Source organism: Pelophylax lessonae, assembly GCF_965119305.1.
Source record: "Pelophylax lessonae genome assembly, chromosome: 13".
Taxonomy (NCBI): domain Eukaryota; kingdom Metazoa; phylum Chordata; class Amphibia; order Anura; family Ranidae; genus Pelophylax; species Pelophylax lessonae.
The window spans coordinates 171,652,889-171,668,363 of NC_138780.1; the positions used below are offsets into that span (position 1 = coordinate 171,652,889).

General features: G+C 43.9%; 1 protein-coding gene across 1 annotated transcript in view; it reads left to right on the plus strand.

Annotated features, from left to right (window-relative positions):
* Positions 1-260: 260 nt before the first annotated feature.
* DMAC2L (distal membrane arm assembly component 2 like) overlaps positions 261-15,475 on the plus strand; it is a 23,166-nt gene continuing 7,951 nt past the window's right edge. Inside the window, exons 1-2 of the mRNA XM_082242902.1 lie at positions 261-371; positions 12,593-12,801. Of these exons, the coding sequence (XP_082099028.1) occupies positions 268-371; positions 12,593-12,801 (313 nt within the window). The 5' untranslated portion in view covers positions 261-267. The remainder of the gene's footprint in view (positions 372-12,592; positions 12,802-15,475) is intronic.

Consider the following 15,475-nt stretch of genomic DNA (forward strand, 5'->3'; position numbering starts at 1 on the left):
CAAAGGTTCTAACCCTTCCCCACTCCATCCACAACTAAGAAAAATAAATAATTTGGCTCTATACACACAGTTGGCACAAACAGGACAGAAGGTCTCGTAGTTAATTCATATCTATCGCCCAAAAATGCATTCAAATTAATATCTACAATACTGTACAATGTATCCCCCTATTTATAGATGCTAATCAGAGCCCCATCTGCTTGTATTTCAGATTCTTTGGATTGGTAACAGATTATTTGCTACATTCTTCCTTTTAGATCACAAGCTATGATCTTTCATGTTTTGCATCGGTCTTTCCTGGCTAAGCAACGTCTTCCACCCCTCTCTGGGCGCAGACAATTTTGGGGCTGGTTAAATGCAGTTTTTAACAGGTATGTAGTATTAGTTATCATCCTCTTCCTGTATGAACATGGGGGAGTGCAGCAACTTCCTATATGGACATGCGGAGTGCGGCAACTTCCTGTATGGACATGCTGAGTGCGGCAACTTCCTGTATGGACATGCGGAGTGCGGCAACTTCCTGTATGGACATGCGGAGTGCGGCAACTTCCTGTATGGACATGCGGAGTGCGGCAACTTCCTGTATGGACATGCGGAGTGCGGCAACTTCCTGTATGGACATGCGGAGTGCGGCAACTTCCTGTATGGACATGCGGAGTGCGGCAACTTCCTGTATGGGCATGCTGATGGTATCAGATTTAAAAACTGATTCAACTGATACTAAACATCAGGAAATCCAGAGTATATTACAAATCAGTTTCTAGCAAATAAAGAAAGGGTCCAGATAGATGCTAAAGAGTGGAGCTTCCTATCTGATTTTCATATGCAGTATAGGGGCATTGAAAATATTTATCAGAAACATTGGCATGTTCTACTTATGGATAGAACTTTGGGGTCTGTCTTACCTAACACTCCTTCTTTTGTATATAGGAGAGCTCCAAGTTTTGGGGAGAAGGTGGTTAAAAAGTTATTAGATCCACCCATAACCTTTTTTCCTGGGTAGGAAGGGATTTCTTGCAGTGGCAGGTGCAAGGCCTTCCATTATGCAAGAACTAATATGAGGAGACATAGATCATTTCAGACATCATCCACTGGTCGGGAGTATGAAATAAATCAACTCATTACATGTGACACGACACATGTTGTATATGCAATGTTATGCCCATGGAACCTGATATTTGTTGGGCGAACTAAGCGCACGTTAAAAAAGAGATATATACAGAATATTGTTAAGGGATTGAAGGATCATAGTGTGTCTGAACATTTTAGACGATCAGAGAGACCCAAGGGGCCTCCATTTTTTGGGAGTAGAAAGAGTTTCGCCATCTTTGAGAGGCGCTAACTGGGTTAGGGACCTCCAAAAGCGAAACAGAATTTGATATATTTATTCCATACTTTAGAGCCTGCGGGTCCCAACATCGAACTAGATTTAAATTGTTTTATTAGCCATTATTAGAATCATATTATATTTCATTATTATTGTGATGTGACTATTGATTATCACATATAGTAATGATATAGGCTATTCATCTATAGTGCATAGTCCATTTGATATTATTATTGTTTTTTTTTTTCTCATATAATACTTATATATATTTTTTATATCTGGAATTAAGGAATCCTTTTCTTATATGAATATTTTGCTCTTCTCTACATTCTCACATATAATGTATGATGAATGGGGTAATTTTTCTTTGTAATGATTTTTTATATGTTGTCATGAGTCTTTAAATGCATATGTTTTATTGACTAATTGTATGTTATTATTGACATTTACATGTAGGTTGTAATTCATACCAAGGCTACTGATTAGTAGGACATGATTGGAAAATTCAGATTCCTCTATTTAAATGACTGGGCTGTGCTGTTTAGTGATCTCTATTTAAAACTGGGACATGACAGGTTAATTGAGCAGACAGATAGCGGGTGCTTCCGTCAGTGATTGCAGCTGCTTGTTAGAAACACAATACATTCCGCTTTCTACTGAGTGCCTTGGAATGGGTTAACAGCCCAGAGACGAAGAAGTGATAAGCCGGGTAGCCGTGACGAAACGCGTTGGGGCGTGACTGTATGGCAGCCGGACTAGCAGAGTAAGAGCGAGGAGGTGGTGAGATCGATGGGGACCAGATCGCTTGTCCATGACATGTGTTTAATGCCTATGATTAAGGTTTAGCATGAGTGACCCGTAGTTAGTTTTAATAAATGTTTGAATGTGTAACTATATTACACTAGTGGAGCCTTTCTTTTTTCATGGACCCTCATGGAGTGATAAGTACCACTAGAGGGATGGAGGAGGGGTTAACACTGTGGTTGATCAAGGGGTTAAATGTGAGCCTAGGGGAGTGATTCTAATTGTGTGTGGGGGGGGGGGCGTGACTTGTGAAATGATCACAGAGACCTGTGATCCTATATAGAAGGATCACAGGAGCTCTGTGATCATTCCAGGGAGAAGAACGGTCAGCTGTGTTTACAACAGCTGACCATTCTTCTCTCTCAGCAGGGAGCGATCGCGGGTGTCAGGCGAAAGCGGGACGCGGGTGTCAGGCGAAAGCACAAGATTAATAATAACACACGCTGAGACCCTTAGTGTCTGGTTGACACTTACCAAATGTGAGTTTTATCTTTTACTTTTTAACCGGTTTCCGACCGCCTGCTGCAGATTTACTGCGGCAGTGCGGCCCTCCTGCCCACACTCGGCCGCCTGACCCATGCATCTGAGTCCCCGCTGCTGAGTGTGGGCAGGAGGGCCGCACTGCCGCAGTAAATCTGCAGCAGGCGGTCGGAAACCGGTTAAAAAGTAAAAGATAAAACTCAATTTTGGTAAGTGTCAACCAGACACTAAGGGTCTCAGCGTGTGTTATTATTAATCTTGTGCTCGTTCATCTCCGGCTGTCCGCATCCAAGCCACGAGCATGAATCGAGCATGCGCAGTCCCGCCCTACTAGTTTTGTCATGCGACGTCCTTACAGAGTACGGTGGATAAGCCTGGCAGCAGCATCATGTGTGCCTATAAAGAGTGAAGAAGGCTCTGTGTACTATTTAAATTGTACAATGCGGTCGCGTATTGGGACCCAAGGACCGAAAAGGGAAATCCCAGACATCATGCCAATCATCGCTGTCCAATGCAGGAATGTAACGTTGCCAGTAAGTGTTGCTGCTTACCTTTACCAAAAAAAAAACACTCATCAGCCCAGACGTCCCCCACTGTTTCCGGTTCTTTGCTGGTCTTCAGATCCTCTGTGCCACCATCTTGGATGTGAAAAGCAGCTGTGACTTCCTGCAATTTTAACAGTCTGCTCCCCACTGCGCATGCGTGAGATTACGATGTGCTTTAACACTGTTCCCACAGCCTCCTGGAATGTATGACATGTCCCAGGAGATTGAGGATGGGCGGCTGAAGCTTCCGTAATTCTCGCTTAGATGAGCATTGCAGAAGTGGGAGCAGGTACCCGTCAGGAAAAGGTACAGGTGCCCAGGAAAAAAAAAAAACTTACCAATATGGTTACAGTAGAGGGGGGGGGGGGAAGATGAGAGAAACTTACTTTTAAAGTGTTACTAAACCCAGGAACCTGCATTCACTATACCTGGTCTCCCATAGTACACAGAACATGTAAATGCAATTATTTTAGTAAATATAGATTGATAAATACCATTTCTCATCAGCAGTATATAGCAGTCTTGTGACTACTATCAGTGGCTGGTTAAAGCTTGTAGGAGTTTTTATTCTACTGTCCAATGAGGCTGCAGGACCCCTGACCCTTTGTCTGGGCAGTGCTGATTGGCCCTGTGCTGATCACATGCACCCTCCCAAGAAAAAAGAAAACTCTCCAGCAATACTCACCAAACTGAGCATGTGTGCAGAGTGACTCCAAAGGCTCTCTATACTATTAGGAAAGGAGATGAATTGGGGCCAGCGTAAATAGGGGAGGATCAGAGAAGAAGGGATCAAATACAGTCAGGTCCATAAATATTTGGACATCGACACAATTCTAATCTTTTTGGCTCTATACACCACCACAATGGATCAATACATCCAGATCAGGTGAACGGTGTAGGAATTACAACAGTTTGTATGTGTTCCTCCCACTTTTTAAGGGACCAAAAGTAATGGGACAGATTAACAATCATAAATCAAACTTTCACTTTTTAATACTTGGTTGCAAATCCTTTGCAGTCAATTACAGCCTGAAGTCTGGAACGCATAGACATCACCAGACGCTGGGTTTCATCCCTGGTGATGCTCTGCCAGGCCTCTACTGCAACTGTCTTCAGTTCCTGCTTGTTCTTGGGGCATTTTCCCTTTCGTTTTGTCTTCAGCAAGTGAAATGCATGCTCAATCGGATTCAGGTCAGGTGATTGACTTGGCCATTGCATAACATTCCACTTCTTTCCCTTAAAAAACTGGTTGCTTTCGCAGTATGCTTCGGGTCATTGTCCATCTGCACTGTGAAGCGCCGTTCAATGAGTTCTGAAGCATTTGGCTGAATATGAGAAGAAAATATTGCCCGAACCACTTCAGAATTTATCCTGCTGATTTTGTCAGCAGTCACATCATCAATAAATACAAGAGAACCAGTTCAATTGGCAGCCATACATGCCCACGCCATGACTCTACCACCACCATGCTTCACTGATGAGGTGGTATGCTTTGGATCATGAGCAGTTCCTTTCCTTCTCCATACTCTTCTCTTCCCATCACTCTGGTACAAGTTGATCTTGGTCTCATCTGTCCATAGGATGTTGTTCCAGAACTGTGAAGGCTTTTTTAGATGTTGTTTGGCAAACTCTCTAATCTGGTCTTCCTGTTTTTGAGGCTCACCAATGGTTTACATCTTGTGATGAACCTTCTGTATTCACTCTGGTGAAGTCTTCTCTTGATTGTTGACTTTGACACACATACACCTACCTCCAGGAGAGTGTTCTTGATCTGGCCAACTGTTGTGAAGGGTGTTTTCTTCACCAGGGAAAGAATTCTTCGGTCATCCACCACAGTTGTTTTCCGTGGTCTTCCGGGTCTTTTGGTGTTGCTGAGCTCACCGGTGCGTTCTTTCTTTTTAAGGATGTTCCAAACAGTTGATTTGGCCACACCTAATGTTTTTGCTATCTCTCTGATGGGTTTGTTTTGTTTTTTCAGCCTAATGATGGCTTGCTTCACTGATAGTGACAGCTCTTTGGATCCCATATTGAGAGTTGACAGCAACAGATTCCAAATGCAATTAGCACATTTGAAATGAACTCTGAACCTTTTATCTGCTCCTTGTAAATGGGATAATGAGGGAATAACACACACCTGGCCATGGAACAGCTCAGCAGCCAATTGTCCCATTACTTTTGGTCCCTTAAAAAGTGGGAGGCACATATACAAACTGTTGTAATTCCTACACCTTTCCCCCGATTTGGATGTAAATACCCTCAAATTAAAGCGGAGTTCCAGCCATTTACTCACCTGTCCAACGGTCCAGCGATGCGGCCGCCGGAAGCCTCGATCCTCTCCCACGGCGCCGGCATCACTGCTGTGGGCACCCGGCTGTTACAGTTTGCGGCTTCACAGCCGGGTGCCCACTGCGCATGCGCGAGTCGCGCTGCGCGCCGTGATTGGCCGGCAATCTTCTGGGACCTCTGACGTGTCCCAGAAGATTGCAGGGAGGGAGGGGGAGAGGAGAACTTCCGCTCAGGGCGCCGCGGCGCTCCGAGCGGAAGTGGGAGCGGGTACCTGTCAAAACTAGGTACCCGCTCCCCCCCCCAAAAAATGACATGCCAAATGTGGCATGTCGGGGGGTCAGGACTCCCTAAAGCGGAAGTTCCACTTTTGGGTGGAACTCCGCTTTAAAGTTGAAAGTCTGCAGGTAAAGCACATCTTGTTTGTTTCATTTCAAATCCATTGTGGTGGTGTATAGAGCCAAAAAGATTAGAATTGTGTCGATGTCTCAATATTTATGGACCTGACTGTAGCTTTTATTTTTACACTGTGTAGCATTAACCCCTTAGGATCCACAGTGAGTATAACAAGCATGCTTTACTGCAGATACAGACTGATTTTACTGATGTGGATTTAGTAACCCTTTTAGTGAAGTTCTGCTTTACGTATCACACATTGAACTCTGGGTTCACCAATGTTTTTTAGGCAACACAAAATGAAGGATCACATTTTATTTTTGTAGATTTTGTTTTATTTTTTTAAAGCGGTTATACAAGTCTTTGTGAATCCTGAGGCAGAGGGAAGACGGCAGACCTGGATGAGCTTGGCGATAAGGCATGCGCCATTTCATCCACACCGTCAACGGCACAATATGACAGACACACAGCAGATACAATGGATTATTGTGTCGGCGGCTCATGTATAGGTCAGTCTTGTTATCTTTTATCTGGAGTCAGTCAGCTCTGGAAGCACCTGTAAGCTGCCCCTGTTTCCTCAGAGCAATAAGATACTCTGCGCCTGTTATCTGGAGTGCTGAGGTAATCAAATCTGAGTCTTATTCAGACTTTGTCTATAATCACTAAACTTAATCCGGGATACAGAGCAACAGCAGATAAACACAGTTACAGCTGAAAGCACACTTGGTAATTAGGAATATAGAAGATTAAAAATCGGATATTGCTGGGTGTGTTCCCCGCAGCTTTAACCCTTCAGTCTCTGAAGACACCGATCGTTGTTTTAGGGGATGGTGCCTGCGGCACTTCTATTTCCTAAACCACTGCCAGTCATTTGCCTATAAACTGGTGCTCTGTCGTCTGAAAAATACCAAAACTGCACCTGCAAACTAGCGCCACTCGGGGAGAAAACACCATAGTGCACCTTCCCCTTACCCAAGAGAGGTGCCAGGACAACGTCATCTAGAGCCCGGGGCAAACTTACCAAACTGCGTCCCCCCCCCCCCCAGGGCCATCTTACCGAATGGGCACGCTGGACAGGTGCCTGGGGGACCCACTTGTCCAGCAACCCAGCCCCAGCCAAGAATTAGTCCCGATTCCCATGTGCATCCCGCCACCGAACTTAGCAGGTAGCAAGCGCCTGTCGGCCCTGCGCTGCTGTCAGGCCACTTGAGCCGTAGAGGGGGAGCCCACAACTGCAGGAATGGCTGTCCGCCTCCACGGGAACAGGCACACAGTCGAGTCTGACTCCCATCCGTGTGTGTGTTCACCAGACCCAGCCGCCCAACTTGGAAGCTGCCATTAGCCTGGCACTGCTGTACCAATAAATATCGCCTTATCCATAATTTGCATATTTATTCTCGTGGGTGATTGTGTAGGCGGAGCCCCAGTGCATTGCATTGCCCGGGGTCCTCTAATGCTCATAAGATGGCACTGCGTTCCCCCCCCCCCCTCCCCCAATCGAGCACTAATCTGCATGCTTACTTCCTAAGAATAAATTCCCCTCTCGTCCCCGTACAAATCTGCCACCAGTGTTCATTTTGGCATCAAATTTTGATTTAGTTTTATTCATAGGCTTTTGACTAAAATGCCAATTAAGTTTTAGTCACATTTTTAGTCATCGTATTTTAGTCAACTAATATCTCCAGTACATTTTAGTTTAATAAAATAATTTTAGTCGACTAAGATCAAATGTGCTTGCAAATACCAATACCATTAAATACCAAGAAATTAATTGTGAGATGTAAACTAGGATTCTGTGAGTAGAAAAATAGATGACACGTTTCGTCATCAACGTGTGCCGTCTTCAGATCCTGGAAAATAGAATTACTGGCCGTGATCGAACGTTTGCAGTGATACCTCTCATAAGTGGGATGATCGCCTTTGCATGCATGCGGGACCGACTCGCGCGTTCGCCTTTGCGCGAGAGGATGGTGAAATTTTTTAGCACTTTTATTGCTGTCACAAGGAATGTGAACCTCTATGTGACAGGTATGTTTTATGGAGAGATTTGGGGTCTTTAAAGGTCTCCTTTGCACTTAAAAGCATCCAAAACACCAAGATCAGCGTTTTTTTTTTTTTTTTAACGTTTTCGATTTTTAAAAACTGGAGCCGATGGTTTCTGAGTAAACGATGTAAGTAAGTGATGTCATGTCATCTCTTCCGGTTTACTGTTCCAAACAGCTGATCGAAGCCGGGTCTCCCAGTGGGACAGGAGAGCCAGAGAAAGCCGCGGAAGGCAGAGGGCCTCCTACTTCATTTTAATAGCAATCAAGCGGCTAGTAAGACGCTCTGATTTCTATTACAAGAGAGCCGATCCCTGGCCTTAAAAAATATTACTGGGGTAATGCCTGCAGCTGCAGACATAATCCCGGTTCAACCACCAACAGTCAGGTGATGTATGGGTACATCGCTGAACAGCAAGAGGTTAAAGAGCTGCCTCTGCCTGTGGGCGAGGCTGCCCCTCTGATTGAAGCTGGGTTCAGACTTGTGCGATCACAGACATCACATGTGATTCCCTGTGCAGATCATATGCGATGTCAAACAAATTGTATGGCTGAAATTGCATCGCATTTGTGCCAAAATGGTGCAGGACCCTTTTTTAGGTCCGCACTGGAATCGGATCGCATGAGTGTTCACACCTATGCGACCAAATTCGCAAATGTCATTGCTGTTCGCAAATGTCATTGTGAACCAGTGTGCGATTCAGGTGCAATGCGGGAAACTGCACTGAATCACAGGTTTTCCCGCATCGCACCAGTGTACATCGGAACTTAAAGTGTTATTAAACATTCGTTGTTTTTTTTTTTTTTTTTATTAACTTAACAAACACGTTTCTGCTTAACAACTTCAGTCCCGGAAGTTTCTACCCCCTTAAAGCGGAGTTCCACCCTAAAAATGAACTTTGCAGCATAGTAAAAAAAACCTGAAAAAAGAATTGAATAGTTAATATTTTTTTTGTTTCACTTACCTTGTTTTTAATGAAAATAAATGTAGCTTCCTTCCTCTTCCTCCTTATGCGGCCGCGGCCCCCGACGTCACGTCTTCCTTTGCATTGCGTCCTGGGAGATGAGCGTCATCAATCCCAGGATGCAATGGGAATGGCCAGCCGCTACTCTGATTGCTGATCCCAATCTACAGCGCATGCACGAGATTGCGATCGGCATTCTGGGTAGCCAGGAACCAGGAAGAGGGACACAGCGGAGGACACAGTGGCTTTAGATGCCTATACAGGAGATGGCCGCGCTCTGCAATCAATATTAAAGGTAAGAATTTATCTTTAATACATAAGTGTAATGTGGGGTTAGTGTTAGGGTAATTGGCGATAGCTTAGGATTAGGGGGGTATGTTTAGGTAAAAAATGTTTTTGTGGCCGGAACTCCGCTTTAATGACCAGGCCATTTTTTTCGATTCGGCACTGCGTTACTTTAACTGACAATTAAGCAGTCTGCAACGCTGTACCCAAGTAAAATTGATGTCCTTTCACCTGTTCAATTTTTATTTCTCTATCGTCCATTGACAGACGCAGCTCTTATGCTTCTTATTCCATTGGGTTATGCTGCCCCCTACAGGAGTAGTACTAGGCAGGAAAAAAACTGTTTACCACGCCTACGGGGGCTGTCCCTATAGGCATAACCCCACACACCCTGCTCCAGCATACCAGTTTGTTTCTGCCTAGTGAAGGAGACCTGACAGTCACGGAGTCTTCTAGGAAATCAGATGCTCTTTTTGTCCTTACTGAGGGATCTCGTAAAAAGGTTTGGCTGTGTCTGCTGCGACTATATCCAGATGGATTAGGCAGACGGTTGTTCAGGATTATTCACTCAAGGGTCAGGTTCCTCCTTTCCCTGTGAAGGCGCATTCTACTAGAGCGTTGAGTGCCTCTTGGGCTTTTTCGCCATCAGGCCTCAGTAGTGCAGGTTTGTAAGGCGGCGACTTGGTCGTCTGTGCACACATTTACAAAATTCTATAAGGTAGATTTGTTGGCTTCTTCGGATGCATCCTTTGGCCGCAAGGTTTTGCAGGCTGCTGTTTTCACACTATGGCGATCCGACTTAGGTGGTGACCTGTGAAGTCGCGTGCACCGCGACTTTCGGCGCGACTTGCACGGACTTCATAAAATGAATGTCTATGCAAGTCGCTCAAGGTCGCCCCGAAGTAGTACAGGACCCTTTTTCTAAGTCGGAGCGACTTGTGTCGCTCCTATTAGAACCGTTCCTGTACCACACAATGGGCCGCGACGGTGCACGACTTGTCAGGCTGACCAAGTCGCCTGACAAGTCGTACTAGTGTGAACCGGCAGTAAAGAGACTTGTTGTTTTTTTTTCTCTTTATGGTTTTTTTTTTTCATGGGTGAGCTCCTGTTGTTCCTGGTTGAGCTTCATGTTACCCAGTTGGCTAAGTTTAGCCTTTGGAGTTTACGTTAACTATTTGGTTTGCGTTCTTCCCACCCATCATGCTTACACTGCTTTGGGACGTCCCAATGGTATAAGAAGCATAAGAGCTACGTCTGTCAATGGACGATAGAGAAAACTGGATTTTGTAAGAACTTACTGTAAAATCCTTTTCTCTGAAGTCTATTGACAGACGCAGCACCCGCCCCTCTGATATGGGGATGTTTTTTTTCGTTGCAAGCAGTTTCTCACTGCTTGCAACGAAACTGGTATGCAGGAGCAGGGTGTGTGGGGTTATGCCTATTGGGACCGCCCCCGTAGGCATGGTAAACTTTTTTTTTCCTGCCTAGTACTACTCCTGTAGGGGGCAGCATAACCAAATGGTATAAGAAGCATAAGAGCTGCATCTGTCAATGGACTTCAGAGAAAAGGATTTTATGGTAAGTTCTTACAAAAATCTATTTTTTTTTTTTGCTCTATAAACAAAAAAATATAATTCTGAAAAAAAAATTATATATTTTTTTTACATTCTGCTATAAAACATTCCCAATAAAAAAAAATTAAAAATCAAATTTTTTCATCCTTTTAGGCCTTTGCGCAAAAGTTATTGCGTCGACAAACTAGGGGAAAGATTTGCCATTTTTATTTATTTAAAATTTTTTTTACTAGTAATGGCGACAATCAGCGATTTTTAGCAGGACTGCCACATTGTGGCGGACAGACCAGTGACATTATTACAGTAATCAGTGCTAAAAAAAAACGCACTGTTACTGTAATAATGACACTGGCAGGGAAGGGGTTAACTCAGGGGTGATCAAAGGGTTAAGTGTATGCCTAGGGGGTGTTTTCTAACTGTGAGGGGGGTGGGCTTGTGAAATCAACACAGAGACCTGTGATCCTAAATAGGAGGATCACAGGCGCTCTGTGCTGATTCCTATGAGAACAACAGTCTGCTGTGTTTACTAGAGCAGACTGTCGTTCTCGCTCCATGGGAGTGATCGCGGGTGCCCAGAGGCATTCGCTGCCCCCGGCCCCGTGAGTCAGCTTCCATGCATGCTAATGGGAGGCGCGAAGCACCCCCCAGACGGGTCCTGTGAACCTCCGTACAGGTACGGCGGTTTGCCCAGCCGAGCCAGGTCGGTCGGCAAGTAGTTAAAGTGTTACTAATCCCATAACAGTAAAATCAGTCTGTATATGCAGTAATGCATGCTTGGTATAACCACTGTGGAACCTAAGGGGTTAATCCTCTGCATTGTGTTTAAAGGCTATGCGATTATGTCTTCTCTAAATTCCCCCCTTCTTCAATTGTCCCCAATTCATCTCCTGATAGAACAGAGCCTTTGGAGTCAGTCTGCACATGCTCAGTTTGGTGTGTATTGCTAGAGAGGTTTTTTTTTTTTTCTTGGGAGAACGCATGTGATCAGCACAGAGCCAATCAGCACTGTCCAGACAGAGGATCAGGGGAGAAAGAGAAAACTCCTCCTACAAGCTTTACTAGGAACTGATAGAAGTCAGTTTATATTTACTATAATAATTGCATTTCCGTGTTCTGTCTACTGTGGGAGATCAGATATAGTGACTACAGGCTTCTGGGTTTAGTAACCCTTTCATTGCTCTGTGCAGTGCTTTTTCACAGAACAGTCCTGATCCTCTGATATGATTCCCCGCCGGTGCTCCAGGCCCCTCCTCTTCTGTGGGTGCCCTCACTGAAAGCAAATCCCGAGCTGCCTTGTCTGCATCTATTGACTTGCTGCCCCCCGCTCCTGTGTTACAGCGTTTCATTGACAGCAGGGGGAGCCAATAATCCCACTAAGTGATTTTTCTGCCCAATGAGGAGGGAGAACGTGCCAAGAGAAGCTGCTCTTGTGCACATCGCTGGATCGGATCGGGCTCAGGTAGGAAAAAGGGTGGGGCTCAGGTAAGAAAAAATGCAAGAAGGTGAAAACCTTAAGGCTTTAGAACCGCTTTAACCCTGTGCACCGCAATCTCATGCATTGCACAGGGATGCGGTGTGACCCCATAGAGTATGGGTTGCATTCAGTGGCGTTAACACATGTCAAATGGCACATGCTGTTTAATTTTGGCTGTGACGTGTACAGTCCTGATCAGCTGCATGTCTGAGCTAGGGTGGGGGGTAAAACTGTGACTGAACCACCCGGTTTTTATCTTCCTATGGCTGCATATATGCAAGGACCCTTCTAGTGATTATTTTGCTTTTCCCTACATGGACAAAGCACAGGTTGGCATTAGAATCATTTCATTGCTGAACTGTCACCATGTGATTCTGGGTCTGTGAAATTACAATATGGTTTTCTTTTATCCCTCAGAGTTGACTATGAACGTATAAAGGACGTGGGACCAGACCGGGCTGCCTCAGAGTGGCTATTACGCTGCGGAGCCAAAGTTCGGTATGAAGGATTTGAGAAATGGCAATACGATTATAATGGCCTTCCCACTGGACCTCTGGGAAAATACAAGATCCAGGCCATTGACGCAACAGAGTCCTGCATTATGAGCAGAGGATTTGAATACTTGGGTGAGAACATAGAATTTATCATAAAGACCAAAGTTATGCATGAACTACTTTGAAGTTGCTGCAACTTCAAGTCGCGCATCTATGAATGGTTATCATTGGAAAACATGGGGAACGACTTGTCATGCAACTTTGATGTCCGCATGACAAGTCGCACAAGGGAAGAAGATTCTCATCAAAGATTTTCAAAAATTTTACAATACATGGCCCTGTCCATTGGCCCCCAATGCGGCAAAGTTGGTCTGTACCTTTAGCAGAGAAATTGCCTCAAAGCATAATGTTTCCACCTCCGTTCTTGATTGTAAGGATAGTGTTCTTATAGTCATAGTCATTATTTTCTTCCTCCAAACACGGCGAGTCGAGTTAAAGCGGTGTTCCGGGTGAAAATACTTTTTTTAAATAAAAATACCCCTTTAATAATATCGCCAATTACATTAACACTATTCTCAGAGTACAGTACAGTATTTGATTGTAGATCATTTTTTACTTTTAAAAATGATTGCAGCGCACGGCCATCTCCGGTGTGGGCGTCTGAAGCCGCTGTGTTTGCCACTTCCTGATTTCCCTGCAAGCTGGCTACCCAGAATGCCAATCGCAATCTCGCGCATGCAATGAGAGGAGCGGCCAGCCATGCCCATTGCCTCCTGGGTTTGATGACACACATCTCCCAGGACGCAATGCGAACCCGGAAGTGACATCCAGGGCCGAGGTTGCAGAAGGAGGAAGTAGGACAAACAATCCTCTAAAATAAAGTAAGTGATCCAAAAAAAAAAAAAAAATGATAGCCCAATTCATTTTTAAAAACTATATCACTGCTGAAATCTGTTAAGTTGAAAATTTGGGTGGAACTCCGCTTTAATGCCAAAGAGCTCAATTTTGGTCTCATCTGACCACAGCACTTTCTCCCAGTCCTTCTCTGAATCATTTAGATGTTCATTGTCAGATGGGCCTGTACATGTGCCTTCTTGGGAGGGGGACCTTGCGGGTGCTGCAGGATTTCAGTCTATGGGGACGTATTGTGTTACCAATGGTTTGTTTGGTGACTGTGGTCCCAACTGTCTTGAGATCATTTACAAGCTCCTCCCGTGTAATTCTGGGCTGATCCTTCACTTTTCTCATGATCATCCTTACCCCATGAGGCGCAAATCTTTTAGGATGCGTGGATGGATACCATCTGGTCCAAGTTCTTTATCCACCCTTATTCTGTCTATATATATTTCTGGACCATATCACTTTTGAGCCATTGTGGATCATTTGGGGCTGTGTCAATACCGTCCTCATTATGGTCATGAGCTCCCCCATGCTTCTTTGTATATACAGAGCTGAACAAAGTATTTAATAAATTTGCCTTCTCTTTGTCCCCAGTCACCCACTCCTGGTTATTTTGTAAAGGGCCTACATGCTCAGACCCAACCTTTTACTGTTAATAAATTTGAATAATTTTTTGGGGTTTGTCCTACTATCTTTTGCAATCTGACGTTCATTTTGAATTTTTGCGTCCCCAATTTCCTTTTTATATATTCTGTTATATTCTTTGTAACAATTAAACAATGATAGTGTTCCCTCATTTTTAAATTTAACTTTTTCCTATTTTTAGCAATAATTGTATTGCTATCTCTACGTGAGCTGGCCTGCGAGATTTTGAACCCACACTTTACCACTAGAAGGCAACTACTCTAACCACTATGCTATTGCCTATTGATAACAGTAGAATTAATTTTTGCAACAAAGCTGTATTAGTCCAGATAAGTAATTGTCATGATTGATCCATTATGACCATAGACACACACTGTCCTGCTGCCTTCTAACCATTCACAATTCCCTCTTGTAGGAGCAATAGTGTTATGCAGAATGATGGTCTGTGGGTATTACTACATTATTGCTCATTGGTCCTAAAATTATCCTAATAGAGACTACTTCTTTTTTTTTTTTTTTTTTTTTTAAACTTAGAATTCTGACTTAGAATCTCCGAATTCTTGCTTTTAACCTCCGAATACTGACTTTTATTCTCTGAATTCTGATTTTATTTTTTTAATCTCCGAATTTTGATTTTTTTTAATCAGATTTTTTAATCTCCGAATTCTGACTTTTTAACTCCAGAATTCAGACTTTTTAACTCAGAATTGTGTTTAATAGGTTTTAGCATGGTCCAAACTTGTAATCTCCAAATTCTGACTTTGAAAGTCAGAATTCTGAGTTTCAAAGTCCGAATTTGGAGATTATAAATTTGGACTGTGCTAAAACCTATTAAACACAATTCTGAGATTAAAATTCAGAATTCTGATATTTAATCTCCGAATTTGGACTTTTTAATCTCCGAATTTGGACTTTTTAACTCCAGAATTTGGACTTTCAAAGTCAGAATTTTGAGATTATAAATTTGGAACATGCTATTTACTATTAAGGCCCGTACACACGTACCGATCGTCGTCATACAAACGTCGGCGGACGAAAGATCTGCCGATTGTACGCGTGTTAGTATGGTGCCTCCGACAGCTGTCTGCGCACAATCCGCGGACAAGAGTCTTTCTTGCAAACATGAAAATTTTTGTCTGCGGACACCAGAACGGACGATTGTTCGCCTGTCAGTACAGAAATCAGCCGACAGACCGCAGATTTGCAAGACTGGGCATGCTCAGAAAATAAAAAACACAGGGAAAGTTAACCATTACATGAC